The following is a 27,018-nucleotide window of genomic DNA, read 5'->3' on the forward strand; positions in this document are numbered from 1 at the left end:
TCATAGCTATTTCCTTGTACTTTTCATCTAACGAGGACTCGCTTTCCTAGAAAACAAGTTTCTCGCTCTGTTTCGTAACAGCACAGTGTTTCCAAAAAGCATTGGTTTGAATTGCACTACAGCCTCCCTTAGTCTTCTGCAGTTTGGGTGTCTTAAGGGCAAAGGAAGCTGTCGACGTGTTTGGTACTGCTGATGGAAGGAGCAAAGGGTCCTTCGCAGCAGAAGCAGGGTGCTTGGCGCACACAGCACCCGGCGGGCAGCACGGGGTGCGGCTGTGCAGGGCAGTGCAGCGGGCACACGTGCCTGAGTGGGCAGCCGGGCATCTTCAATACGGGCACAGAAACCGCCCCGGGGAGAAAACATTCAATAAATAGTATTTGCAACCTCGCTAGGCCAGGTGCGGAAGGAGGTATCATCACCCAGGCGCTCCAAATTTGCTGCAGCTCTCTGAGACACAGCTAATGCTGGTTTGTTTGCGATTTTCATCCCTGTCACCTCCTCTCCCTTTCAGTTGCTTCGTATCTTCTTCATGCTTGATCCCATGCCAAGGTACATTACTTGGAAAAGCTCAATAAAAATCTGGTCAACTGCTTCTGAGCTGTGTGAATGGTGTTGATGCGAATTGCTGGCTAGAAAATGGTCTCTCCCGATGCTTCATTGGAAGTGGTTGGCTTCTGGGGGGCCAGAGGGAGGTGGTTCCAGTTGGCAGAGTTACAGTTTGGCCTGGAAAAGAAAGAAAAAAAAATCTCACCCCCCAAATTACATACCTGTTAAATTGCTTGCTTTGCATTAGAATAATTTCACTGTTAACCTTAATAAATTGGGATAGCCCATAGGCTGCACAAAAGTAAGTAGGCAAGTCAAGGACTTGCCTTAACTCTTTTTCTATGTACTCCCATTAATTGTATGCATCAATCCCTTTTTTCCTAAAAAAACCCCAGCTCTAAACCAAAATTGGATCAACAAAATATGACCCTAAGATTAAGGAAATCAAGAATGCATACTTTGTGCAGTGCTGTGCAAAATCAAAAACATGAGCAGCACATTAAAACCCTTAACTGTGAATATACATACCTTTTTAATGACACTCCAAAAATCAGGCCTGATGCAACAAAATATATATGTGTGTACACACATGTATGTATACGCACACATAAGGTATTGGAAAAAGTGGGGAAAGTGTAAGGGTGGATCAAGGAAATAACTGAACAACTGGAGAAAGTGCCTTAGAGGGAAACTTAGGTGTTAGCCAAGTATTTGCCAAGTGCATTTGCTTATGCACAGCTCTACATCAAATTCCAGACCAGAGCCAGCTTGCATCCTGCCAGTTTAGACCCCAGGCAAAAAATCTGTGTTCGCTTTCTGTCTGACCCTGTAGATTTTTCCTGGAATAGCACAGTCCATTGTCATAAATTTTAAGAGAAAAAATGCAAAAGGTACTGAAACTAAAGGGCTGTTAGCAGCAGTGGGGAAAAAAGAAAGCACAACAAAAGCAATTAAGAACATGTTACAGAGGGTTGAAAACTAACTAGTTGTAATACAACATTTCTAATGGTTATAAAGGTGATTGTATGATGTGTGGTCTCCTGTGAAGACTGGAACTAGATCTGAAAACTCAGGGGGCGGATATTATCTGACCTATGTCCCTCAGTTAAAGGCAGACAAGGTCAAATGAGAAATCAGCTTTAATAACAAGGGTGATAAAATATAAAATAAAATAAAATAAAAAGAATAAAGATTTCCAGAAGAGATGGATTTTTCATCTTGTCTAGACTTAGATCAAAATAGACTACCTTTCTGAAAGAGGGGTTTCTAGTTCTGAAATACAAATTAATGAGCTCACTGAGTCTCTGAGAAAACTGTTATGATGCAAATAAGAAAAGATATAGACCAAGATAGTTAGACGGGTCAATGGGTTCTTAGGAAAAGAACCAAAGCTGGGATAGATAAGCAGGTAAATCAGTTTCATTTTTCAGCATCATAGTAGAAGCAGAATGACAGGCGCAAAGAATGCAGTCTCTTGTGGATAATTTTCATTATATCTGGACACCTGCTTTTACAGGAAACTAATATTGCTAGCTACTCCTCTTCAAGAGACCTCTGACATGTAAAACTGGGTAACAACTCATTTGCTTTCTTAGTACTAATAAATTCCACATAACTGCTAGAAATTATGATTGAAAAAAGTGGGAAATAGACATGTTTTTATTGTTCTTGTGGTACTTGTTTATTCTAATAATCTAGACAAATATTCAGATTCCCGTATTTCTGATACAGTCAGTGAAGGAAGGTCACCTTCCAGAGCTTCCTTTGAAAGAGCCCACCGTCTTCTTCTGACCACCAGGAAACCAAAGTGCCTCTCTGAGGCACTGAAGTTGGATGTGTAGGGTTTGGGCTACAGACTTCTCTTTAGAGAACAAAGGGGTTTGGTTTTTTTTTTTTTTCAGATTTCCTTGTTATTTTTCTTATCCTATCTATATCTGTTCATTCTATCCTGTAAAATATCTGTTCATGTCAGTAGGAACAGAGTTATGCCAACACTGCGTGTATTGGGAAAATGCTCCAAATGAATTGAAGTGGTAGACAGAAAGAATACCCAAATGCTAATACCCCACTGACTTTCTACCTATTAATAAGCCAATTAATTTGTGCTTTTATACAACTGTAAGAAGGACCAAAAGCATTTTGTTTTGTTTTTATCACTAAACTTGTGATGATAAATGTGTTAAGTACTGTGTTCGGACCATTGCATGCAAGACTTGCAGTTAATGTATAATTAACTGTAATTTTCAAGCAACTTCTGCTTGTTTCCTGTATGCATTTCATTAAAATGCTTTCCAACATAATGGAATTTCATTAAAGGAAAAATAGAAAACAAAAACCACACACAATCTACTTGCTGTTCATCTATTTAAACATGCCTTGCATTTTCAAATCCATAAGCATTATGGCAGAGTAAGAACATGTTCACAAGTGACAGCACTAGTGAATCCTGTTAGATTGTCAGGATTGGGTTAATGAACTTGAGTTGGGAGGGTCAGAGCAAGCTTTTCTATCCATACCACTGGTCATAGGTCCAATGGGATGGTGATAACCTCCTTAATGTTCCACTGATTGCTGTGAGATCCCCCAGGTCTGGCAGATCCTGGAGAAGAAATATATAGCAAGATATATGTTTAAATAACAGGACAGATATTAGGCCCAAAAGAGGGTTATCTGACTTCATAGTTAGCTGAAGGAAGTAGAACACAAGCTAGCAAGTGGTTGGTGCAGATGTAGCCATCAGTCATGGGCAGATGGATTTCAATTATCCACTGTGGGTAAAGTCAAGCAAGCTTGCACAGAGCACCAGTGCAAGAACTATCTGAATATTGGAAAAAAATTTTGCTTTCAGTGGTAGGAGCAAAATATGAAGGAATAAGCAGAGAAGTTTTTAATTGCCAATTCACTCTCCCATTGTAGCTGAGAGTGTGGTAGAGGAGGATGTGATAGGACACTAGAAAAAGAAATCACAAGTCAAAAGAGATACGATAGATCAATGGAAATTGTGATAGGACATACATGTTGGTAGGACAATGTACAATAATGACAAAGAAGGAAGTACAAAAATATGTAGAACTATAATATAGGTTTGTGTTAATATAGTCTATCAAACAGGAAGGCAGGAATAATATCAAATGTTAAAGGCGTTGGCAGTCAGGACAGTAAGGTTTATTCTCATAGCTACGTAGTTCCAGGACTGGAGTTTGCTGCCAGGAAGTTGGCCAGGCCAGAGCAGCTACAGATCCACGACATGCTGGTTGTGGCTAGGATGGTGCATCTGGAGCACTTTGATTCCTCTGATTAGAATGCAAGTCAAAAATAGAGGTGCAGCCCTCCAAGAGCTAGGTACTGTTTACATGTTGTAGCATGACAAAACTTGAAAGAAGTTTATTACCATTTATTACCATTTAAAAAAAGCAAATAAAACAAAGAAAGAAACCTCTATTGCATGCAAATCCAGACCAAAAAAGTCCCCAAAACTCAACCTTCTTCGTCCTTATCTTTTCTAATAGTTCCTCATGGCCACTGAAGCATTTTTGAGAAAAAGTTGTTCAAAACTTTGCTGTCTAATTTACCTTCTTCCAACTAATACAAGTCCAATTAACTGTTGCTGTTGTATTCTTCGCATTACTATACCTTATCATATATTGTGAAAACTGTCTTAATTTTCTTTTGCATTTGTGACATGTTTTATCTGTTCTTTTCCATTTGGTGAGTTCAGCAACCTTTGCCTCAAAATACTGCCCTTTCTCCTGCCCTCCCATTTTGCTTCCTATATTCCCCCAAAGATCTAGCAAAGAGGAGGGGGTAGTGAGTTAAAAAGTCGCTGTGATATTTGGTGGTGACTTTTTCTACATGCCCTGTATGGAGGACAAAGAGCATTATTTAAATTTGAACTTTTCCAAGCTTGTCATAGTTGATTTTTCCCTGGATTGGTATGATGAGACTTAAAAGAATGTTAACGGCAGATTTGCCAGCATGGCTTAGTTGAATGTCTTGATATTAAATTTTAATCATCTCAAATGAAGCTCTGTGTGGTGCGATGAAATTCAGCAGAAGTGTGCTGTGCTAATAAGTGGCAAAGCGTTAATACTGACATGCTTTTTGTCTTTCCGGTATCAAAAGGCTTCCCTGAGCCATAACATAAAACAAGTTTTCAGCTATAAACTCGAAGCTCATCTGTTAAAAAGAACTGAGGAAAAGGAGGACATCAGTGGATTCAGTGTTATTAGGATGACTAAAGGTGACAAAGATAGGCCACTGCTGTAGTGGCTTAGGCTTTCATATATCTGTAAAAAACATAAATGATCCTAAGATGTATTTGGTGGTGTATACTCAAAGGAAATTAGGAAATATCAGTACCTACTTAGGTTGAATTCCATCTAAAATACAGGATACTGTCCTGCTCTGCGTGTTCAATAAAGTGAAGACAAACTGAAATAGAGATGGCTTTCTGAGGTAAACAGAGAGTCTGCTTTAACAAAAAAAGACTAAATTAACTTGGCTGGTTTTGTCCAAAAATAAATGTGAGAGAGGGTACTCTTGCTGCCCGTGGGTATGTCAATTGGGCAAATAATAAAAACAGTACAAACAAATTTACAGTAAAAGACAATTTGCAAAAGCAATGAGATATAAACTAGCCATGAATAGATTTAGGCTAGAAGTTAGTTTCCCATCAGCTGTGGAAGTGAGATTATAGATCAGGCTTCCCATAACTACCGGAGAAAAGACCTGTTTCTAAAGTAGAAGCTGATGAGTTTATGAAGGGATAAGACATGGTGCATGTGGGTATACCCATGATATGTGAAGGTCTGCTCATTCCATGCTTCCTAACTTTAACTGCAAATAGGTTGTTTGTATGTAACCTTATACAGTAAAATAAAAGTCAGAGTCTTCCAGCTCTTTTGCTTTCTCTTCCACAAACCCAGACAAGACCATAAGGATTAAGTAACATCTTTTATTGTTTATTACTGCAGTGATTTCTATAGCTCAACCAAGATTGGGGCTCCCTTGTGTAAATAGAAGGTGATTAAAGAACTTGCAATAAATAATTTACCACTAATGAAAGTAAGTCAGCCATTAAATTAATTTAGAAAATTGCCGTTGTATTTTCACTCATAAGAGTTCTTAATAATTATTTGTCACAGATCAATTTTAGCATTTCAATAGAGAAAGAATTAATTACACATGTATATAATTATTTTGCCATATTTTACCCTTCTTGATAAACTCTGTCAATTTTGCTTACAAAACTGTTTGAAACCTCGAGTTCAAGCAGCTCTCAAACACTCAAATAGTACTGAATACTTTCTCCAGCTAAGGCTGCATTTTAATGGATTGAGGACAGAGACTGCTGGAATAAATGTGATAAGTGGCCAGGAAATAGCTCATAGGTTACAGAGATGTCTTTTGCATGGTCTGATGATTTTTTAATGCTTTTTCAAAATTCATAACGATTTTTCCCACTCCATTCTTTCCAGGTAGATTGGGTAATGTGATATGAACTCTGAATTAGAAATTTTTCAGTTCCATGCTTTGTTGTGAATCTGATAGTCTTACCATTTGTTATCATCACGGATCAAGTATTCATATCTGTCGGGCCGTCCCTGTACACATTGGTATGCTATCCACATTGCCTTGCAGAAATGCAGAGCTGTGAACAGATAACTGAAAGACGAAGCATTTGCCACACTAATGTGTCATTATTTGCCTGCTTTGATGTTCTTGTGCATGATAGCACATCCTTTTGCTTCAAAGGGATGCCACTAAACTGTAACTGCAGTAAGGGCCTACAGGAATCTCGTTATTTGTAGGAAAAATCACACCTTTTTCTATGGCTCTTCTAATCATGTGATGTTCTAAATATAAAAGCCATGTTGCATGATAAACTTTCCTGACTCACCTGCATACTCAGGTCAGGGTTTTTCATGACTAGTGGCTTTTCTAGAATTGTATTTTATAAGGCTCTGCAGTCTGTGTTTTATTTTCTGAGTGTTTGAAAGGAGTGAGATCTGCCCAAAATGTGGAAGTGATAAGTTTTGGTCACTTGGACAATATTAGAGGTTTTCCTGCTGTTTCTAGAATAAGTTGAGTGATGTTGAGAAAAGTACATTTTTAAAACCTTTTTCTTACTGATTTGTATCCTAAGAAAATTAAGTTGGAATATCTATGTATGATCCAGTGTACTTTTAAGGTTCCACTAAACCAGGCATGGTATTTGACCTGCATTGACTTTGGAGCTACATTGGTAGAACTTTGTATTAAGCCATCGGATTTTCATTCCAGATGAAAGTTTATTTCTTCCATCTTGCTTGTGTTTTTGCAGAGCACTTCAGCTTTCAATATTTCTACCCGTGGTGTGTTATAGAATTAATACCACTTGTATTTCTTTTCTTTTTTTTTTTTTAACAAAGTGTGTCTCTCAACATTCTTGGATTCCGAGTCTGACTGTTATTAATAGGTGGCTTTACCACGAGCTGACCACAGTATAACAGAAAGAGTATTCAGATAACCTCTGAGAGAGCACAGCTATATTCTTTAAATTGTGTAAGTACCAGCTGTAAGTTTTTCTCTTGTGTCAGTCATCACTTTTGTCACTTCCCCACTAATAACTTGGTCTTATTTCCCCTCTTGTAGTTAAAACAAAATCTTATCGTTTAAAGTGACAGATTTGATGTTTCTGCCAGGAATTAATGCACGACATATTCTTCTTGAGATGTGTATTTCCAGCCACTAGAAGGATTGTTCCCACTGTTTCATAAGTACCAGATGCATCCTCTTCCCCCTCCTTTCATTGAAAAGCTCGAGAAAACAGAATTCAGTTGGAAGGAGGGATGTGTAATTTATGTCCTCCCTTACTATAAGCAAAATCAGATTTTAAAGGGGGACTGAAAGAAACAAGAATGCAACTGCAGTGGAGGAAAATAGAGGAGAAGTGACACAGAGTGGGAAAGATGCTGCCCTGGGTTTCTGCTTCAGGCTAAGCTGTCCTGCCAGGTATTATGCAAAATGCACCACAACCCTACTCCCAGGAAAGAAAGGAGCAGCATAAACTGGCCCTTCCTAAGAGTGGCTTCACCTCAGCCACAAAACGTAGTAGTCAGGAAGCCAAGGGCCAAGGAGGGTAAGAAACTGCTCTCGTTGTGGGCAAACTAACCTGGTCAATCTAGAGGAGCATGGAAGGACTCCCTGCAAGGGCTCCCTGCTCCGAGCATGGAGTACAAATGTCTTCTCCTCGGCTTCGTGGGGGAAACATAACCTGTAACTTTTGAAATGTCATGAGCTGTCACTCACATACCTTGATTGCACACTTTTGGCCTTTTAATGGTTGCTGCTCACTCCAACTGAAGTAAAAATGTATTGGCTGGATATTGTAGCCATGGTTGCCAGTGATAAAATAGATGTCAGCATTGGTAATTCTGAAAAAAATATTTACTTTAAAAAAAATTTTTGCTGATGTACTGGTTGAATACACAGTTTTTTGAGAGAGTTTTGAGAACAGTCCTACATTAAAGTAGTATAAAATCATAGCTGTGAGTCACAGCTTATGCAGAGACAATATAACTTCTGCTTATGCTAAGAAAATATATCTTAAAAGAGCAATGATCAAAACCAGGCTGATTAGAGCTAAAGAATGTAATAATTTGGAACAATGCAAGTCAAGCATCTTAAAGGGTTTGTTTTCTGTTAGAAATTTACATCTCCTAAAAAGCATTGCCAAGCTGTAACAAGTCCTTTATTCCACAAAAACAAAATTATGTGGAGAGTGAATATTGCCCTCCAGCAAAATTACATTCCAGGTTGCCCAAATGTCTTAAATCGTTCTCTGTTCTCTCTGGCTCAGGCTTCCCTTTCTTCCTCACTGACTTAGCTGAGGCAACGGCAAAGAGATGTCTTCAGAGAACAAGAATGCAGTTGTTTCCAGAATAGGGACAGGAAATATTTGTGATTGATACACCTTTTTCTTCATGACTTTCATAACAGTTTAATAGAGGATGGGTGTTAGTGGGCCTGAAGTCTTTCTGCTTCACCTTATTCTCTTTGGGAAGGTAATTTTAAAACAGAAATGAAGGCTGAATACTGGGGGAAGTCATCCATGCAGACTGTTTGGATGTGTATTATAGTTAGCTGTGCCTATCAAAAAGGAACAAATGACAACTTTCTCACTGTGAAGTCCAGAAACTTTGAAGATATGTTATTAGACAGATGCTGAACCGTTTGGGTAGAGACAGATGAAACTCTGCCTGCATAATGTCAGGTGAATCTCTGCTTAGGAAATACCAGTAAACTTGTAGTTTATAAATCTAATATTTATCCAAGGATACATAGTAGGGAGCAAAGAAATTCTCCAGTGGTGTCATGAACAGCTCTCCACCCCCTTGGTTATCACGCAAGATAACCACTGTTGTCCTCCTTTCTCATCAGAGGACAGGAAGATGCAACTGCAGCCACACAGGTTTTCCACGTCTCAAGATAACTAGCCCTGTGGAGAAGAAGCATCCTTGTTTCTTGCTAGCTTCCCTCAGCTAGTAGCTCATCAAGCTGTGCCATAGCTCATCGAGAAATTATAGGTTTGACTCAGGAATGAATAACTGTAGGGTCAGGCCCTACGTTGCACACGAGATCAGAAAGATGGGCTATACTGGTGCTGATCTGTGCAACACCCAGCATGGGGCAAGGCTCCGTCTTTTTGCTGGGAGCCCTTTGCTACAAGTGTGGGCATACTTCAGCCATTCCCGTGTTTTCTTTCCACCTTGCTGTCTGTAGGCTACATCCTTGTTGAGCTTTTTAGAAAGATTTTGGGGTAATTTCTGCCTAAAATATAATCATCCCTCTTTAATTCAGGTCAAGACTTGTATCATTTCCAGGCTCGCTGGAGAAGGGGTGATGTCTCCCAGCTCTTACATGCAGCAGCGCCTTGTGCCACTGCGCTGTGCCTGCAGCCTGTGGAGAGCTGCTGCCAGCAGCTGGGAACAGGATATATTTCTCAGGAAAGCAGAAGCTGATGATTTGCTGTAAGCATATACCTCCTGAAGGAAGATTTCTTCTGGACAGCATGGAGATTGGGAGGAGAGGATAAGGGAAGATGAGAGAAGTGAAGTGAGTGTGTATGAAGGATGACTGGATGGGGATTAATATTGTTCCTCCTTTGATGAGTTTGGAGACTGGGCAAAGGAAAATCCTTAGTTTTCTGCATCCATTAAAGCTGTCGGGATAAGCAATATGCAGAAGTCGAGTACAGAGTGGAGAGGTCCCTTCGGAGAGTACCCTAATGTTTCTGAGAGGCTAATATTTGGATTCAGAGGGTATTTCTAATCCAAACATCATTTGTATATTAAAGCTGTTTCAGAGCCCAAGTGGCATCTGGACATTCGCCTCTTCACATCCACTAGCTACCACCACCGTTACAGTGCAGATGGCAGTATGTCTGCCTTGGGGTATAACTTATAATAGGGAGTGAAGGTCTGCAGTTGCCAGAAATTGAATTATCAACAGCCAAGGGTCTGAAAAAGTGGAAAAATTAAATAGAGATAAATCACAGAGCTTTGATGGCTGCCCTCCAAGTAGTCTGAAAGAACCAAACAACAAAGCAGCCAAGCTGCTAACCCAAATATATAATTTACCCTTAATTTAGTGCTCTACCTGCCCATTAAAAATGTGTTGTTCCAGAGCTTTACACACAGCTAACCAAATTTACCTTGGCCCCAAAAATAGTGGTCGAGGAGATCTGTGTCACTTTTGCGAAGTAACCGGAGGAAGACGCAGTCCCTGTGCCCATGCGGGAAGCCGGGGCTGGGTGGTCGCTCCGAGTCTCGCTGTGGTCCTGCTCCCCGCTTTCCCCCAGGCAGAGCTGACACACTTTCCCAGATGGGTGCTGGATCAGCGGCGCTGCCCCTTCCCGGACGAGGGAGGGGAGGCGGGAAGGGGACCCACCACCCTACCCAGCGCCGGGGTGGGTTGTACAATGCATTGGAGGCTGGATTCAGCCCTCTACAGGTGCGAGTTGAGCTGAGCCCTAAACATAGACCTAAGGAGGCACGATGGTGGGTGAGAATCTGCTAAAAACAGGCAGTGTGGTTTTTATACGTTGCGGCATGCTGCACCAAAATTTTGCATCAGAGCCTTTTGATCTTGCAGCGCTGCTAATCTGGGGCTCTGCAGCAATTCAAAATGTATTCAAAAGGTAGCATTCAGATCCAGACCTGCTGTTAAAGGTAGTCTGCTAGAACAGCATGCTCGATTGCATAGAAGTTATTATCTGATTTCTTTCCCAATATGTGGGGGGTTATCTTCCCCAAAAATGCTAGTTTGGCATTAAGCAGAAATCAAAAACCTTCATAAGCCCTCAGATCCAGTGTCCTGCCAGTTGCAGTTCTCTACTCCCCTTCTTCATAGTGTCAGGATCACAGCTATCACCATATTAGAAATGGTAATCTATGGTGAGAAGAATTCCTAGCTTCTTCATTAACCAAATGCTGATAATACATCAGAAAGTGTAGAAAGAATAATTTCATACATTATTAATTCCCTGCAGAGGATGCAAAATTTAAAAGAAGTTTGTCTTTCTGAGTTTATTTTTCTTAGGCAAGCAAATGGAAAAAAAATCCAGTTTACCTATATTTGAGTTACACTCAGGTATAAGCAGACTAACGAGAATCTATTTTCTCCCTCCCCCCTCTTAAAGGCTTGTCCCTGAAAGGTGTGCACCAAAGGAAAACACAGTACTGTCACTATTGCCTCAAAAAAGACAGACCGTTCTACCTGCTGCTGGTTTCCTCCCTACTAACTGAAGAGCAGATGCACACAAAAATAGGTTCATACAATTGTTATACTTTTACCTTAGCTATATATCTCTGTTGACCAATCCAGCAAGCTCGGCTGCCGTCACTGTAGCACAACTAATGCATTGCTCCGTACCCTGCATCCCTTCTGCAGGTGAGAAATTCAGACCTGGAGGAGTATCTCACCAACACTTTTTTTAAATGAGTTTAGCTGATGAAAGTATCTCCAGAGAGTCCAAAGATTGAATAGGAATGCAAAGACTTATCTGTACAGGTAGTCGTTTCTCTAGAGCTGGCGTAAAGGGCAGTGGCAAAGACTGTCATGCACAAGCTGGATTTTTGAACAAGAGAATGAATTAAGTATCCATTTTTTGTTCACTGGGTACCTTCTCTGAGCTGTACCTTTAGAAGAATTATTTTCTTTTGTTTTTCCCAAAAAAAGGGGTTTCATGCAGGTAAAAGTATCTATTTCTTTCCTAAATAGTCCCCAAATGAGAGTGTACCCTTTCCAGCTGGACATAGCCTTCCCAGGGATATTTTTTCTAATGAAAGGAAGAATTTCCACAAGCTGTCTAATGAAAACGGTTATCAGCATGAGTTGAGACTGGACAATACACAGGATGCACATTCCTAAAAGAATTACTCAGATGTCCAAAAGTCAGTCTGCGTTCAAGAAGAACGAAAATACTGGAAGCACCGAATACTGAGAAGGAGGAGAAGAACCCTGTGGGTTGTTGCTCAGTGGCTCTGGCTTACATTGCCTGAAATTCCAGGTCAGCATTAGCAGGGGACTGCTATGAAAAATAATTGCTTTAAAGCCCCTTGCTAAATAGGGACATTACATTAGAGTGATCATGTTGAAAGTTCTGGAGGACTAGCAAGGGAGGTGAGATGAGAAGAATAGCAAAAAAAGTAACAAAACAGAACTGGGGGAGGGGGAGACATCTAAAGTTTCCTAAAGATGAATTGATCTCAAAAGAAAAAAAAACACCTTTCTTATATGAATACATGCCTGAAAATAATACCAAATAGCTATTTGTATAGAAGTAAAAAGATAAAGGAGGTGGAGTCCAGCATACAGGGCAGCCTCTGAAACAGCAATCAAGAGACTCTGGTTCTATTCTTGGCATTTTATTCTTCTGCACTTCTTTCTCCTATCACTTTGCTAGCTAGTAAGATCTCTGCAGCAGATTAGTAGCTGCGAGACCTGAGTGATTTATAGAGCAGCAGCAAAACTGCCAGTTCTCACCTGGAATGCATAGCTATGCTGTCGTTACTTTAGAAATGATAATGTCTTGCAGTTTGCTTAAGCTTGGTGTCAGTTATGTGCATGTACGTACATAGCGACACCAAACCCAACCGCCACAATTACCTTTACCTTCTTTGACTCTCAGGATGTGCTCATCAATGAGAGTGTGCAGCGATATCTCAATTTTTATGTTGAGAAGTCACAGTTATTTCAGAGGCATTCACAAGACGAAAAGAATTTAAACACTCCCTGCAAGACTCCTTATCTTTTTCCAGCATGAATTTTCTTTATGTTACCCAGCTATCTGTGAGCCTTTGGCAAGATCCTCCTGGAAGTTCTCAGTCTCTTTTTTTTCCCTAATCTTGAGTATGGTGAATAACACTGAGTCATCTGCACGCATGCCCAGTTCTCTGATTTTTCTCTTGTTCTCTGTTTGTTCATTATTAGTTGAAACTGAACACTGGGATTCAAATCACCTGATTTTTGAGGTTTACAATGCAGAGGTTTAAATCTGAGTCAGTGTCCCCAAACTCCCTTTGCAGTCTGTGGAGAGGAATAAACAGTTGTGGGACATGATTCATCTCATCTTAAACTAGATTTGTGAAACAGGTCAGATGAATCATATCTTAGAAGCCCTCTACAGACCTAAGCTTGCTTAGGCATGAAAGAGAAACAGCCTAGTGTCAGATCTGGAGAAAAGGAAAAAGTAAGCCTATGCATCCTGATTCTTGGAGGAGTGGGAAAGGATGACGGCATTGCTACCCAAGGTTATTTATGTTCCCTTACCATAACCCAGATAACATCCCGGGTATAGGTTGGCACAAGCCAGGACAAGCAGTTACGCCAGCAGACCTGTGTAGAAGGAGTGAAGAGGGGCAGGGATGCGAGGGAAGAGCAGCCACCCCACCGGGTGATCAGAAACCAGGTTAGCTGTGACTAACCTGTCCCTAAAGCTGCACGACTGGAAGGTGGAAGGGGCAGCCCCTGCCTCTTGCGTCTCCTCCAGCCCAGCTGCCTGCTCCTGCTGCCTCCCCTCCGCCAGCTCTGCTGCCTCTGCTGCCAGAAGAGAGGAGTGACTCACTGATCTGTGTGAAGACTATCTCCAAAGAAAGAAAAAAGGGAGAAAAAAAAGTTGATTGAAGCTGGATCTGAGAGCTGCTCAAGCTTGCTGCATGGGTGCTAGGACTGACATGGGGGGAAAAGCATAAAACTTCTGGGGAAAAGGAAGGTAGTGTTTGCAGAAGTATATGTTATGCATAGTTCTCGTGTCTAGAGCAAAAGATGTTATATTCTGGACAACTCAAAGTTATTCTTGCCTGGAGCTTGGCAATATTATTCCCTTCTTCTTTGTTTTATTTGCTTTGACTCTGCAAGGTTTTTGTCCTTGAAGTACTACAAAGCAGAGACACTATCAGCCTATCTGTGTTACCTCAGAGGGCGTGGAGCAGAATATTTGCTGAGGTGTTTTCGTGGTAATACCAAAGCTTATTACAAATATACCTCTTCACACTGGAGGTTTTTATTTTGGTGGTTTTGAAATGGTAAGCAGCTATACTCAGAAAATGCATGCTCTTTTCAGGAAATGTAGCCAATGGGAGAGTTGTTTTGCCATCATTCTCTGGTATTAAAGTCTGGCCATGAATTGAAAGTTGATTTCATGTATGAAATACCTAGACAGTGTACTGACAAACAGTCCTACTGGAAGGGATTTTTTTCAGATCTCCAAGTGTATATTTGATATTGGCTTAAGGGAAGAAGCTCCTGCACAGCAGACTAGGATGTGCTGGTTGAAATCTGATTTGTGACTGAAACCTTTGACACTTGGCATGAAATAGCACAGAAGGTCTTAATCTATTTTTAGAATCAGTAATGGCAGGTAAAATTTAAAAGACTGAAGGTTACAAGACAGTTCACATCTCTTGACCATTACATCCACGAGAGGACAGGAGAAGCCAGACCCACGCCAATGACAATGAAGTAGCCCAGTTCAGTTCTGGGCCACTGCGGGGACTGGGGTATCATCAGAGCTGAGCTATTTCAGTCCAAAAGCAGGCTAATTGGGTTTGGAGGCTCATTACTGTAACAACTAAAAGAAAAAGTCTGTTCTACAGATATTATGGCTCTAGGAGTGCCTGTAATTAATGTAGCCTTGTTTTAGCAAACCCCTGACTTTCTGAACAGCCTCTTCTTCACTGAAGCTCATGTTGATTCTCTCTCTAAAATGAATACATTGGGAATGTGAGGGCTTCTTTTTTTATTTTATAAGGTGAAGAAAGTAGACTTTCACATTAAAAAATAAATAAATTAGGGAGGCTGAGGGAAGCAAGATTTGGGGGTGTAAAGATATGAGCAAGGTAGCTAATTTGAAACTAAATTGAATTTGGTAGGGTTTGGCTAGCTTGGAGAAAATGTTTTGAATAAATAAATTACACTTGCTTGTGAACAGTAAGCTGTTCATATCGAAAAGAAATTCTGCAAGTCAAGAGGGGAACAGCTCAAGAGGAGTGCTGGTGCATGTTTTAGTCAGTGTACACGTCTAATAAAATATTCTGAAGGAGAAGGCTGCCAGCAAAAGATCACTGGGCCTTTTTTTGTCCTCACTGGTACTCTTTCATATGCATGTATGTGTCCTTGATCATCAAATTATACAAGTGATTTGATATCTTAACTTTTAAGCTACGCAACCCAAGATGCATTGAGAATGTGCAAGTCCAGAGCTGAGAAACTGGAAGCAAATGATAGCTCCATATACTTTGCAGAACTATACCAGTTTAAATCAGTTGAGGACTCAGCATCTTTTCTAGGAAGACTCATGCTCCTAGCTTGCTCTGAAGTACATTTTCATTTTGTCATCTTGTAAAAGCCTTGCTGACTTTTATCTACTTTAATAGCTTGACTCTATATTACTTCCATAAAGCTCTTTACTTGAGCTTCATTTCTGATGGAAAGTGTCAATATGAGGACACTGTAATGTGTATGTCACATATGTGCCATATATTTTGAGGTTTTAAATGAGATATAAGTCATAGTGTAGAGATAAGCCACTGTAAGGAGTAAATGTCACCCAAGAAGAAAAAGAAACATATCTGCAATTCACAAAATATAGAGATGAAATTTAATATCAAAATCTGTTCACCAGGGAGCAAGAGGAAAATACGTCTGAAAGTATATATAATAGGAATGAGGGTATCCTAAACTGTCTCCTCTTCTGTCCATAAATGATGAACCTTCAGATGCTCACTGTGAGCTCTTCTGTCCCCATGAGGCAGAGGGATTTTACCTGGGCCTGTCCTCTTGTTTCTGATCCCTGTGGAGGGAAGAAAACATACTTAGCTGTGAACGGGATCAAGGCTGCCTTCCTCAGTCCTCAAAAAGAGATATGAGAAGCATTTCCACTGCAACACATTTTTTTTTGCTAAATATCAGCCCCAGAGTGAAACTGGTGTGGCCATGTCGTTTTCCCACCATTTCTCCACAAGGCTCTGAATGGGCCTATGAAGCTGCCAAAATCATATTTCCTTTCGACCTATGTGAAGGCACACCAGTAGATACTAGAAATGATGACAGAAGGGTTTCCCAAAACAGTTGTTCAGTGGGGTAAAAACAAAGTCTTCCCACAGCAACAAGGGAGGATGTCAGAGGACCTTGTCTCTCTGCAGTCGGAAACCTGGGTGATGAGCACCTAAACTCATGAAGAGGAGGAGGGAGGTGGCCCCTAATTTCCAGCAAGCATATGAGGAAATTTTTTATGTATCTATTATTGTATTTTCTATCCTAAAGAAATAAAACCTCCCCCATCAATAATCTGGAGGAAATTTTACCCATGGGAAGCTGAGATAACCTTTCTCACCCTGGGAGCTGGCTATGGATCCCACTGCTCTTGTCCTGCTGCCACCTCCTCCTAAAGTTACTCTTATGACAAGTTGATGGCAGCTTATTTCTTTTCAAGCCCTGTGCCTGCTGAACAGAAAATATCAAATATTATCCAGCAAAGTACTACTTACATGTTTGGAAAACCCAGAGCATGCTATGTCTGTAGGAATTGTGCTAAAATGGTAGCATATTTAAATAACATCCTACCTGGTGGTGCAATTGGCGGAGTCATGCATGGGCATTTCTGTTGCTTTACATGGACTACCTCGTTTTTGTATTGCTGTTACGTCCCAATGCTCTGGCAACTTGGTCTGTGAAGCCGTTCAGGGGGCTGCCCTGTGATGAGCTGATATTTTGGCAGTAATGGGAGCTGCTGGTAGTGATGGAACTGAAACACTGTTCTTACCCTGGAATGTTGCTTATTTTGATTAACCAGTACACAAGAGCTACTGGGGTGTTTGTTGAATTTAACGAGTTAAAGAATCACTGGACTAGGCCACACACTTCTCTTGTGGAAGCTGAAAGTAGGTAAGCCAGACTGCTCAGTTTCTGAGAGCAAATTTCTTTTTTATTTTACTCTTCCACTTCTGAGAGAGGAAGCATCTCTCAGAAAGCTGAAGTCTTTTCTCTTAGTACAATAGGTTAAAGCTACATGGTTAAGGAATGGCACCATGAAATGCCTTTTTTTACGATAGCGCTTTGAGCAGACAATGTTCAAACAATCCTGAGGAAGAAAAAAGCGCATGAATTACTAATATTTGCCCAATGTGAATTTCAGTTTATGTCATGAACACCGATGCGGAGCTCTTTTTTCACTGAATAGGCTGGAGGATGACACAAAGAGGCTGTTCACAAAGGCTAACATTAGGCACAGGAAGCTAATCTCTTTAGACTGCCTTTAAAGTTAGTGGCACTAGAATGGATGACTCAGAGAAGGAGCAGCTGAATTTAGGTGCTCTCACTTGCCTGCTGGAAGGCCGTAGACAAACTAGTCTAACTAAACTTGTGAGTGTATCTTTTAATGAATGTACCCAAACCGTATGTCTTTAAATATGCTCACTATTTTGATCCATGGCAGTGCACTCACACTTTGCCAGATGGATGTGTTCCATCTGTCTTTTTCTTCAATGGCATATCACAAGCATCAGCTTGAACAGTAAATCTGTGCTAGTTAGCCATGGTTTATTATTTCTATTAATAGTCTATGAAAGATCAGTGATCTGAAAAACTGCCACAAAATTATTCAGAGTAATAAAGGACAGAGGAGAAGACTGGGGGGAACTTGTAAGATGCACAACAGGCAACAGCTAACATTTTGGTCCACAGTCACATATGTAAAATAGTTTGATAGATTAGGAGCTGACATTCTGCAAATTGTCACCATAACCACAGCTGGAATTAAGGGTCAACCACTGCCATAGGTATGGTTGCACATACTAGGATTTTATGTGCATTAATCAATTTAATATTTAATTCCTGTGAATCTTGGGTGCTAATGCAGAATGGGAGAGATTCTGGAGTGCTTGTGGTGTAGAAGCCAGAGAGGGGTCATCAAGTGCACAAGGGCAGGAGCATGGCATAAATAGGAGACGCTGTGCTTGCTGCATTTCTGATGACTGTCTCTCATTGTACAGCTCAATATGCAATTGGCTGGTACACACCTTATTTACCTGTGGGTTTTTGTTTGTTTTTGTTTTCCTAGAAGTCCTTTTAAAGTAAGCATCTTATAGTCCTGAATAGCATGCAATGTTCTGTCATCATGCACATCTGAGCAAAACTTACATCCAAGCCCTTGTGTTAGTCCCGGACAATGTAGGAAAATTCTGTTAACAGGAGTCATTTTCTGTCAATGGAGGCTTGTGTGCTTCCACACATACCCAGTTTGTAGACTGATAAACCCCAGGTTTTTGTTAGAAGCCTCGAAACGCTTTTGCATTTTCGACTCAGTGTTGTCATGTAATGGCCACAGTTTTGTGCTCAGCTGGTGAGAATTTCCAAAAGTTCATTCTCCTCCCTTAGCAGCCCTGTTTTGATTGAGAACGACTTTTGTTTTGGCTGGAAGATGTGTAAGCAGATGAGCAGAGATTGCTGAGAAGGATGAGTTGATTCTGGGACACCTTACTTTGGGGAGAGGACCCCAGGAGAAGGCAGATACCAAGCTGTCTCTGAAGACTGGACCAGCCAAAGCCCCTGTTTGTTAGTGTTAGCAAGGACAGTGCAGTGACAAAAAGGAAGGAGGCTCCAGTCAGTACTGCTTTATGTCTTCTCCTCCTCACAGTTCATGCTTTTCTCTCCTGGGGTTTGCTCCACTTCATTTCCACCTGCCACCTTGCTGACAGAGCTTCTCTAGCTCTGCAACGCAGCATCTATCAGATGGTAGGTATTTGCCTCATTAAGAGCGCTTTCTCATAAACAACATCTCCGTTGCAGCGTCCAGGTGCTCAGAAGCATACTCAGTTCTTTCATGAGCAGGACAACATTTCTCCTTGCTGCTGTGCAGATGCCAAAGTATAACTCTGTGAGGCAGAACAGCAGACGATAGGCCAAATTCCTCAGTGTCCCTGTGGAGATCTGGCAGCCAGAGAACAATGCACCTGTGTGGAGCTTTTGCAACATGTTTTTGAGCATGAATATGTGACTACTGAGCACCATTTTTTATCTTGTCTAGGAACCATTCTTTGTGTCTTGCTGGAGAAGTAACTCTTCCTGCTGTTATCTTCAGATACTGGATAGATGGGTGGCAAATGGGAACAGGCAAAGCGATCCTTTCTGTAGTCCTCTTTCCACCATGAACTATGAGTTCTCAGCTCCCTGCTGCTCTGGGAGGAGTTGCAGCTTTCCCTAGAATGGATCCACTGCTACTGTTTCTAAAACAAAAACAGAAAGTAAAAGCATGATGGAAAACTTCTTTGGTATAAGTAATAAAAGAAAGGTGACTCTGACTTATGATTTCTGCTGAAGTGGAGCTGTAGCTGTCCATAATAATTTCAAGATGTCAAGTTAGAGTTGAATGCAGAAAAAGTGGTAGTTGGTAGGTGGCCTCCACCTCATCTTAATCTGATCTAAATCAAACCTAAGTGACATAATCTTTGCAGGAGCCCATTTTTGCATTTTCCTGTGTTCAGCTGATCAGTGAATATCTCAGAAGTTACAGTCCCTGATCATTCACTGCAATATCTATCCATTCTTTTTGCTGATGAATTTTCCTTCCATAGTAGACCAAAATTCCCATTTTATGCTTTTTATGCCTCTGTGATACAGACACAGAAGAAATGTGCAACCAGAGTCAACTGGGCTGGCGTGAAAAGCAAAGGAGGGGAAATTTAGATGTTAAAAAGAAAGGTGTGCTAATAGTGTGAAGAAGCAGATGGACAGAAATGGGGAAGTTGACCCAAAGGGGAAAACTCAGGGGAGCGTGAGCACTTGGGGGCTGTGTCAGGCTCTCCTAATGCTGGGGCTCCTCTGGCCTCCCGTGGGGCTCATGCTGTCAGAAAGTTCTTCAAGAGATACCGGGTGCCTGTCGTTCAGGTCCTCTGACTGCAGTTACCACGCAGTGGTCAGCCAGCATAGCTTTGTGGGATTTGTATGGCCTTAGTGAGGAGCAGCCTGAAAAACATTGTACCGACTTCTCTGTTACTGAAAAGATGCTGCACCAGGCAGATACATGTTTGAAAGAAAGCAATTAGGCAAAGCAGCAATTGAAGCACCATCATATACATATCTATTCATATGTGAATAATGTCATAAGTAACTCTAGCTGTCTTTTGGGAAATTATGCTCCTTTTAAATTTCGTTAGCTAATAACTTTCTGACAACTGAGTCATCAAATTACAATGAAATAATAGTAAAGTATTTTTAACAGTGAATATTTTAGCCAATGTCTGACAATTAAGTACTCACTTGCTTTCATTGGAAAGATTATTTAGGTAAGAACAAGGAACATATCCACTAGAAGAAAGAAATACGGGCATGTCTGTCATTCTAGAAGTACCTGAAAACAAGGGGAGGTACAGGAGAAGGAGAGATAAAATGGGATAGAGTTAGAAAATAGAGTACTTCAGTAGCATTAGCTGAGGATATTCTATATGTAGATTCTATTCCCCATTTTTGTTCTTAATGGCATACAGCAAATCAAAGGAACCAGTTATTTTTGAAAACATATTATTAAACTCAAAAGCATAATGACCAGTATTGTCAGTTATTAGGTACTTGAATAATTTGAAGTCTAGTGGCAGACAAACTAAAAAGGTAAGAAGTAACATATCTAAATATTAATTTGTCATATGTTTCAGTTTGCTTGTTGTTATTGCACGTATTTATTCTTTTTGCTCATACCTGTCCCGTACAGAAAATCTTTTGCCATCATTGTTTCTGAAAAGTGATTCAAGTCACATTGCTATTTCAAGTTCAGGTTTGGTCATTTTCTCACATTGTTAAACACTGGTCTTTATTAATTAAGACATTTTTAAAAATGGCTTGCTTAGTATATTTGTGCATGCTGTGAAATATCCTAAAAACTAGCCATTGTCCTTAGCTTCTAGATGTGTAATTCTTCAGTGCACTGCTAAAAAAAGTTAAATACTCGGACCATGGGACAAAGAAGAAACTGGTTTTCCATTCACGGCCCTGCCGCTGAGTCAGCACATGACTTGGAACCGTGTTTTGGCACTCTTTATCTAGTGGAATGGCACCTCAGTTGGCGCGGGGCTTGTGCCAGTGAGACCGCCTCCCTGGCAAAGAGCCGCCATGCATGAATAAGCATGAACAAGGACTTTGGCCATTAAAGTTTTTGCCCCATGAGCAAAAAGAAGTTTGGGGTTTGATTTGTTTGTTTGTTTTCCTTTCCAAAGCATGTTCTGGTCTTTTTGATGGCAAGTGCTTTACAAATACGGAATATGATGACACGCTTCCCAAGTAAGCAAGTAAATAAGCTTAGTAATGATAGCCTTGGCCTAGTATGCCATTACTCTGGGCACTGTACAGTCATAACGAAGGACAGCAGTTGCTCTGCAAAACCACAAAATTAAGGGAGGGGAGATCAGATGGACATAGCAAAAAGTTAATTCCCATGAAGGATGGGATTGTACCGGTCAACCTGAAAAGCACTCGCCTTGGCACACTGGTTATCTAACCGCCATTGTAGTTGGCAATGCAGAAAAGGACAATTTTGAGGGCAGATGAGGGAAGAGATTAAAATTTAGCTCAGTGAATGTTCTCAGGGGCCTGCTTTCCTTGCACATATAGAGTCATTAGCAAAATCCCGGAGAGTCAATAATGTTGCCACAGTCCATATGGGTGGTGAAGAAGCAGTTGAACCTTGCACTGCCCCACAAAATACTGCAGCTAATGGAAGTCCAATGCCTTCTATACCAAGATGAACACTGTGTATTAAAAGGGACTCCTCCATTGGCAATGTGAGTGGCTGCCTCCTAAGAAGGTGATCATGCTTTCCCTAATCTCTTTCCTTGATGAGCTGCCTGGAGAAGCAGAGCAACAGCAGAGTCAGCATAAAGCTTCACCTAGGTCTTTACTCCATTCGTTGTTGCACTAGTTACTAATAAGTTAGTACGACCAGGTTTTGTGCATCTGAGCAATTACAGTGCCGTTCATGTGGTTTTATATAGCTGCTAGGCCACAAGAGGAATGACCTGAACAACTCTCTTCTTTTGCAGGAGTTAATAACTTTTGCATTTCCTTACCACCTCCAGATGTAGGACATCAATGAAATTAAACAAAATTGCAGACCTCCTAAAGGTCTATAGGGAGCTCAAGAAATTGTCCAGTGTTATTCACGGGTCAGTGTTGTTGAAATGGTATGACTTTACAGCCTTTTTGAAAAAATGTATTTACACTATCTTAAAACTGGAATCTAAACTTCCTTTTTTTTTTTTAATGGAAAAGGCCACTGAGTAATTTATATAAATTTGCTAAGACAATTTCAGAGGACTAATTTCAGAGGACTAATTATCTACGTTCAAAATATATAAGGATTATTAAAGCCCTGTATTGTGTAAAACTGAAGGGAACTGAAGGCACTGTTCTCCTGTAAAGGATTTTAATAAGAGCCGTGATTGTCTTCTGTTATTTAGCTTGCTGTTGCACCTGCAGACCTTCCTAAACTCTTATTGCACAGACACGCTATAAAGAGGCATTATAGCTCACAGCCTCAGTTGTGACAGGATGAAGCAGTTTGGTGAACATCACTGATGGATTGGGGAAAAAAGTAACAGGAAAGGTCTCTTCTTGCAGCCTGCGTTGGAGCCCGTTTACCCAACAGTTTAATGTTTTTGTCAGAGAGGCTTTCTTTAGCGTGTGTGAAGAACTGTATATCTTTAATTTTCCTTTCTTTTAAAGGCTGTTTCTTTCATAGGAAGAGGTGGGGGAAGCCATGTGCAAGGAAGGGGGTGGCTATTCCTTCCCACAGATCACAGGGGAGCAGTCCTCGGGCCACGAGCTGGGAGGGCAGAGGGGAGCAGGGAAAACGCAGCGAGAACCTGGAGCCCCAGTCCTGAGCTGTGGTGGCCAAAACCGTCCTGGGGACCGGGCATCCGTGCAGAGGTTGCCACAGCTTGGGAAATTGGAGAGTTTGTTCAAATTAAACCGGACAGTAAGGACTCACCCTGCAAGGACACAGTGAGCAACGGGAGCATGCTTTGTACAGCCTTTGCCTTTCTTTCTGCTGGACTTAGTCACTGGAGGTTGCTCAGTACTGTCTGACTTTCTAAAGTTGAAACACCTTTTGATCTTTCTTGGAAAATTCACTTTAGGGAAGAGGTTCAGGCAAATCTGCCTCAGAGCCCTAGTGTACTGGGTCTGGCTGGGGTGGAGTTGACAACATCTAGCTGACTTGGAGTCCCACCACGACATGTAGCAAACCAGAAGAGAGAATAACATCTGCGCTAGAGACTCACATTTCCTTTGCTTAAAACATAGCTAATGCTGAAACAAACCAAAAGCCTGGCATGCAATATGTATACTTTCTAAAAGGCTAAAACAGGTGGAAGAAGTCTTTCTTTTTCCCCTTTGCAGCATTTCTAAAGAATTTGGATTGTTTGTGTGGGCATAACTACTGGTGTTGTGGTGGGGCACCGCTTGTTTTCACTTCATAACCCTGGCCATGGCTGTCATGCAAGGCAAGGCAACCAATGAAGCAGTTCTGTGAGAGTCAGGGGGTGAAAGCTGAACAACGGCAACAGGAGGAGAATTTTCAGACCTGATGGGTTTAAAGTTATTGGGGGATTTAAGTAATCTTTTTTGTTTTAACTAATTAATTTTGTAGTGTTCTAGTGAAGGTCAATGGCTAACTGATGCTTTGGACAAAGGACACTTTGTTAGAGACATGTTTTCTTGGAAATAAAAACATACCAGTGTTAAATATATTTTGAGACGCTGACACCCTGCCCCTTGACCAACATCGTCAGCGTAGGCAGACTGCCGACCCCCTGCCCCCGGCCACCCTGCCCCTTGACCAACGCCAGCAGCGTAGGCAGGATGCTGCCCACAGTATCCATGTGAGGTATGATCCTCTCAAATCACACTGCCATTGCTGGAGCCAAGGGGCAGCGTGACTCTTACCCACATTCAAAAGGCGTTTACGTGACTGCTTGTTGCTGCCAGAGGACCCAGACACCAAGTGTCCCTGGATGTCCACCAGAGCCACGGCATCACTCACGATACCATGTTTGCCATCAGTGATCAGATGAGTCACCATATGGGCATGCTGTTGCTCGCCTTTCCTACTGCCTCAGTGAAGCTTGGTTTTATAATGTGTTCATCGCCGTTCGGACCACAGACGCTCAGCAGATAATCTGGAAGAAAACACAGGGCAGCATATTTGGCATCAGAAACACAGGGAAACGTTGTGGTGCCTGATGTGGCTTCTCCTCTCCCCATTTGATTTCCAGCTGCCATGTCTTGATCATTTCGGCGCTGAAGAGCTGTAGCCCCTCTTCCTAAATGGTAGCAGTAGAAAAAACAGTAGGACTGGGACATATTTGCTCCGTTTGATACCTGTCTTCACACCCTGGCAGCATCGTTCCTCATAATTGTTCTGTGAAGAATCAATAGTTTAAAAATAGAAATGAAGAAAGGAACGAGAAAGAAGGAACCTTCTGAGACCAGCTTCACCCATAATTTTCAAAAGCCTGTTTTATTTTTAGAATCTTTACTTTCCTTTACTTTTATTATTGCAGGAGTCCTTGTTTATGTCTATAAGTGTGTTTTTATATCATTGTAACTGACTTAACTCTGTTTTTGTTCATCTCCTCTTCTCTCCCAGTGGAGTTTTTATACTGTGATTTGGCTTCCATGAAGTCTATACGGCAATTTGTGCAGCGGTTTAGAGCAAAGAATTGTCCACTCCATGTCCTGGTGAATAATGGTGAGTTCTGTTTTTTTCTTCACATATCTGCAGGGGAAGATGTGACAAATGGGGCTCTCGTCTATCACTTCACATTTCAAATTGATTATGTGAACCATACGGCAGGTTACAATATGGCTGCATTAACAGGGATGTCTTTCTAGGAGTTAAATTGCATTTTTCTGAGAGATTGTCAGCTGAGCCGACTGAACACTTCAGTGCCACCCCTGCTCGTGATGTTATTGCAAGTCTTGTTCCTTTGCTGTGTTTTTTAGCTCTCCAGCACTAAAAATCATGTGACTGCACAAGAATCTGAGCATCCCTAATTAAAAAAAAAAAAAAGGAAAGGAAAGCTGTACTTTATGTCTGTAGAAAACCTGTCCTTTCACCTTTATTTACTTTCTCTCCCCTTATATTTTCCCCATATGAACACATATGTTTACTGTGGCTGCCTGGTGAGCTGGGTTGGGGGGTTAATCCATCTGAAATATAATCTAGCAAATTATCCAGCGACCTCAGAGCAGTCACTGCTGAGATCAGTGTGCTGCTGGAAAGTTGTCCATAAAGCTGCGTCCTCAGTGGTCAGAGAACAAATTAAAAGGACAAGATTTATCTTGCATTCATGCAATTATCAAATGAATCTCATTACTCTTAGGGATTTTAACTTTTGTAATTCACATACTTGCCATCTAATTATATTTTCTAGCCACAGTATTTTTGGAAATGAGCCCGTACAATAATTTTCCTCCAAAAACCCTGCATGCTCTGCATGCACTTTCCTAAAGGGGAATTTTCACCTGTCTATTTAACTAGGGGAAAAACCCGCCAGCAACAATTTAGACTTCTTTTAGAAGTTTTCCGCTGTTATATGCTGCTGTTCTTGTTTTCCCAATTATTTGCATGTATTTTTATTAAGACATCCCAAAGAACATTTTCTGTTTTCCTGTGCACCCTTCAGTCCTAGTGAGGGCAAACGTGCTGTAAATAAATGTGTTTGTTACATCCGTTGATGCCTTAAAGAGGTCTCAGTAACACAAGCAAGTACTGCAATAAAAATTCAAGAGTATTTTATTTCCTGATAGATATGAAACATTCATGAAAAGTTCAATTAAATGCTCATTTTTATTTGATTAGTCAAAAAAGCCTACCGTTATTATTTTAATTGTGCAATAATTAAAGGCAGTGGATATTTAATCTTGGTTACAAAATCTCTCCAGTTTTACATGCCTACTTTTAAGGATGCAGAGTACAAACTGTTACACAGATGGGAACAGCACTATTTGAAAAAACAGTATTTTATGGAAAAAAAGGTTTTGAGACCTATGCACCAGTCAGGCATCCCCTGCCCTCCACCAGTTGTCTGCACGAGCAAAGCCAGGACTTGCAGCAGGGGCTTGGCAGCAGCTTGGGGGAGAAGTGATGGGTCTGAAGCAACAGCACAGCTGGTAATCCCTCTTGAATAAAGGATTTTGTTCTGCCCTAGCTGCTGCTGAAGCAGGATGGATGAAAATTGCAGTTAAATATGTCTTCTTAATCAAGAAACAAAGTTATACGAAAATGGATCTAATGTGCCTAATATGATATGAGACCAAAGAGTGTAGGCCCAAGGCTTCTTTTAAGAAAGAAGCTTGGGACTAATATTTGCCTGAATCAGTCTATATTTTCGTGACCTGCAAGAATGGCATTTGATTTCACTTACGCTTGGTTACCAAATACAGTTGGCAAGAGAAATCTGTTGTCTGAGAAAATGCTGTTAAAAACTACAATGAAATGAATGGTCCAACTCTGCTTTTTGCTGAATCTTTAACAGAATCACAGAAGCAATCATGTCCAAAGCTGCTGTAAAGACTCCTGTATAATTAGGTTAGTTTCTGACCATTACCTGGCAAGTCACCAGCCTCCACTTCTGAAAGCTCTTCCCCGTGTTTTTTTTTTTTTTTCAGTCCATTTTGCTCTTGTAAATAATCTGTAGCATTTAGTTTTGTTACTAGTTTTGTAGTGAAAGCCCAAGTGATTTCTTGGTATACAAGAGGAAAATGAACATACCTAATGGAGGAGAAATGGCCTGATGCAAAAAACCTTCGAACAGCTTCTCTTGGCCTTCCATCAGTGTTGAGCACGTCCAAGACAAATGCTGGCATTTGGGCTAACTGGTAGGCTTTTCCTTTTCCCTTTCCCTTCCTCTTTCTTTTTTTTGTCATTTTTTTTCACTG

The 27,018-nt window shown here is 41.0% G+C and overlaps 1 protein-coding gene across 2 annotated transcripts in view; it reads left to right on the top strand.

Moving 5' to 3' along the window:
• The window catches only part of DHRSX (dehydrogenase/reductase X-linked), a 169,091-nt gene that overhangs the window by 82,849 nt on the left and 59,224 nt on the right, over positions 1-27,018 (top strand). For both annotated transcript variants that reach the window (XM_072849547.1, XM_072849546.1), the window contains one exon: positions 24,725-24,826. In XM_072849547.1, coding sequence (XP_072705648.1) covers positions 24,725-24,826 — 102 coding nt within the window. The remainder of the gene's footprint in view (positions 1-24,724; positions 24,827-27,018) is intronic.

This window comes from Ciconia boyciana, chromosome 1 (genome assembly GCF_034638445.1).
Source record: "Ciconia boyciana chromosome 1, ASM3463844v1, whole genome shotgun sequence".
Classification (NCBI taxonomy): Eukaryota; Metazoa; Chordata; class Aves; order Ciconiiformes; family Ciconiidae; genus Ciconia; species Ciconia boyciana.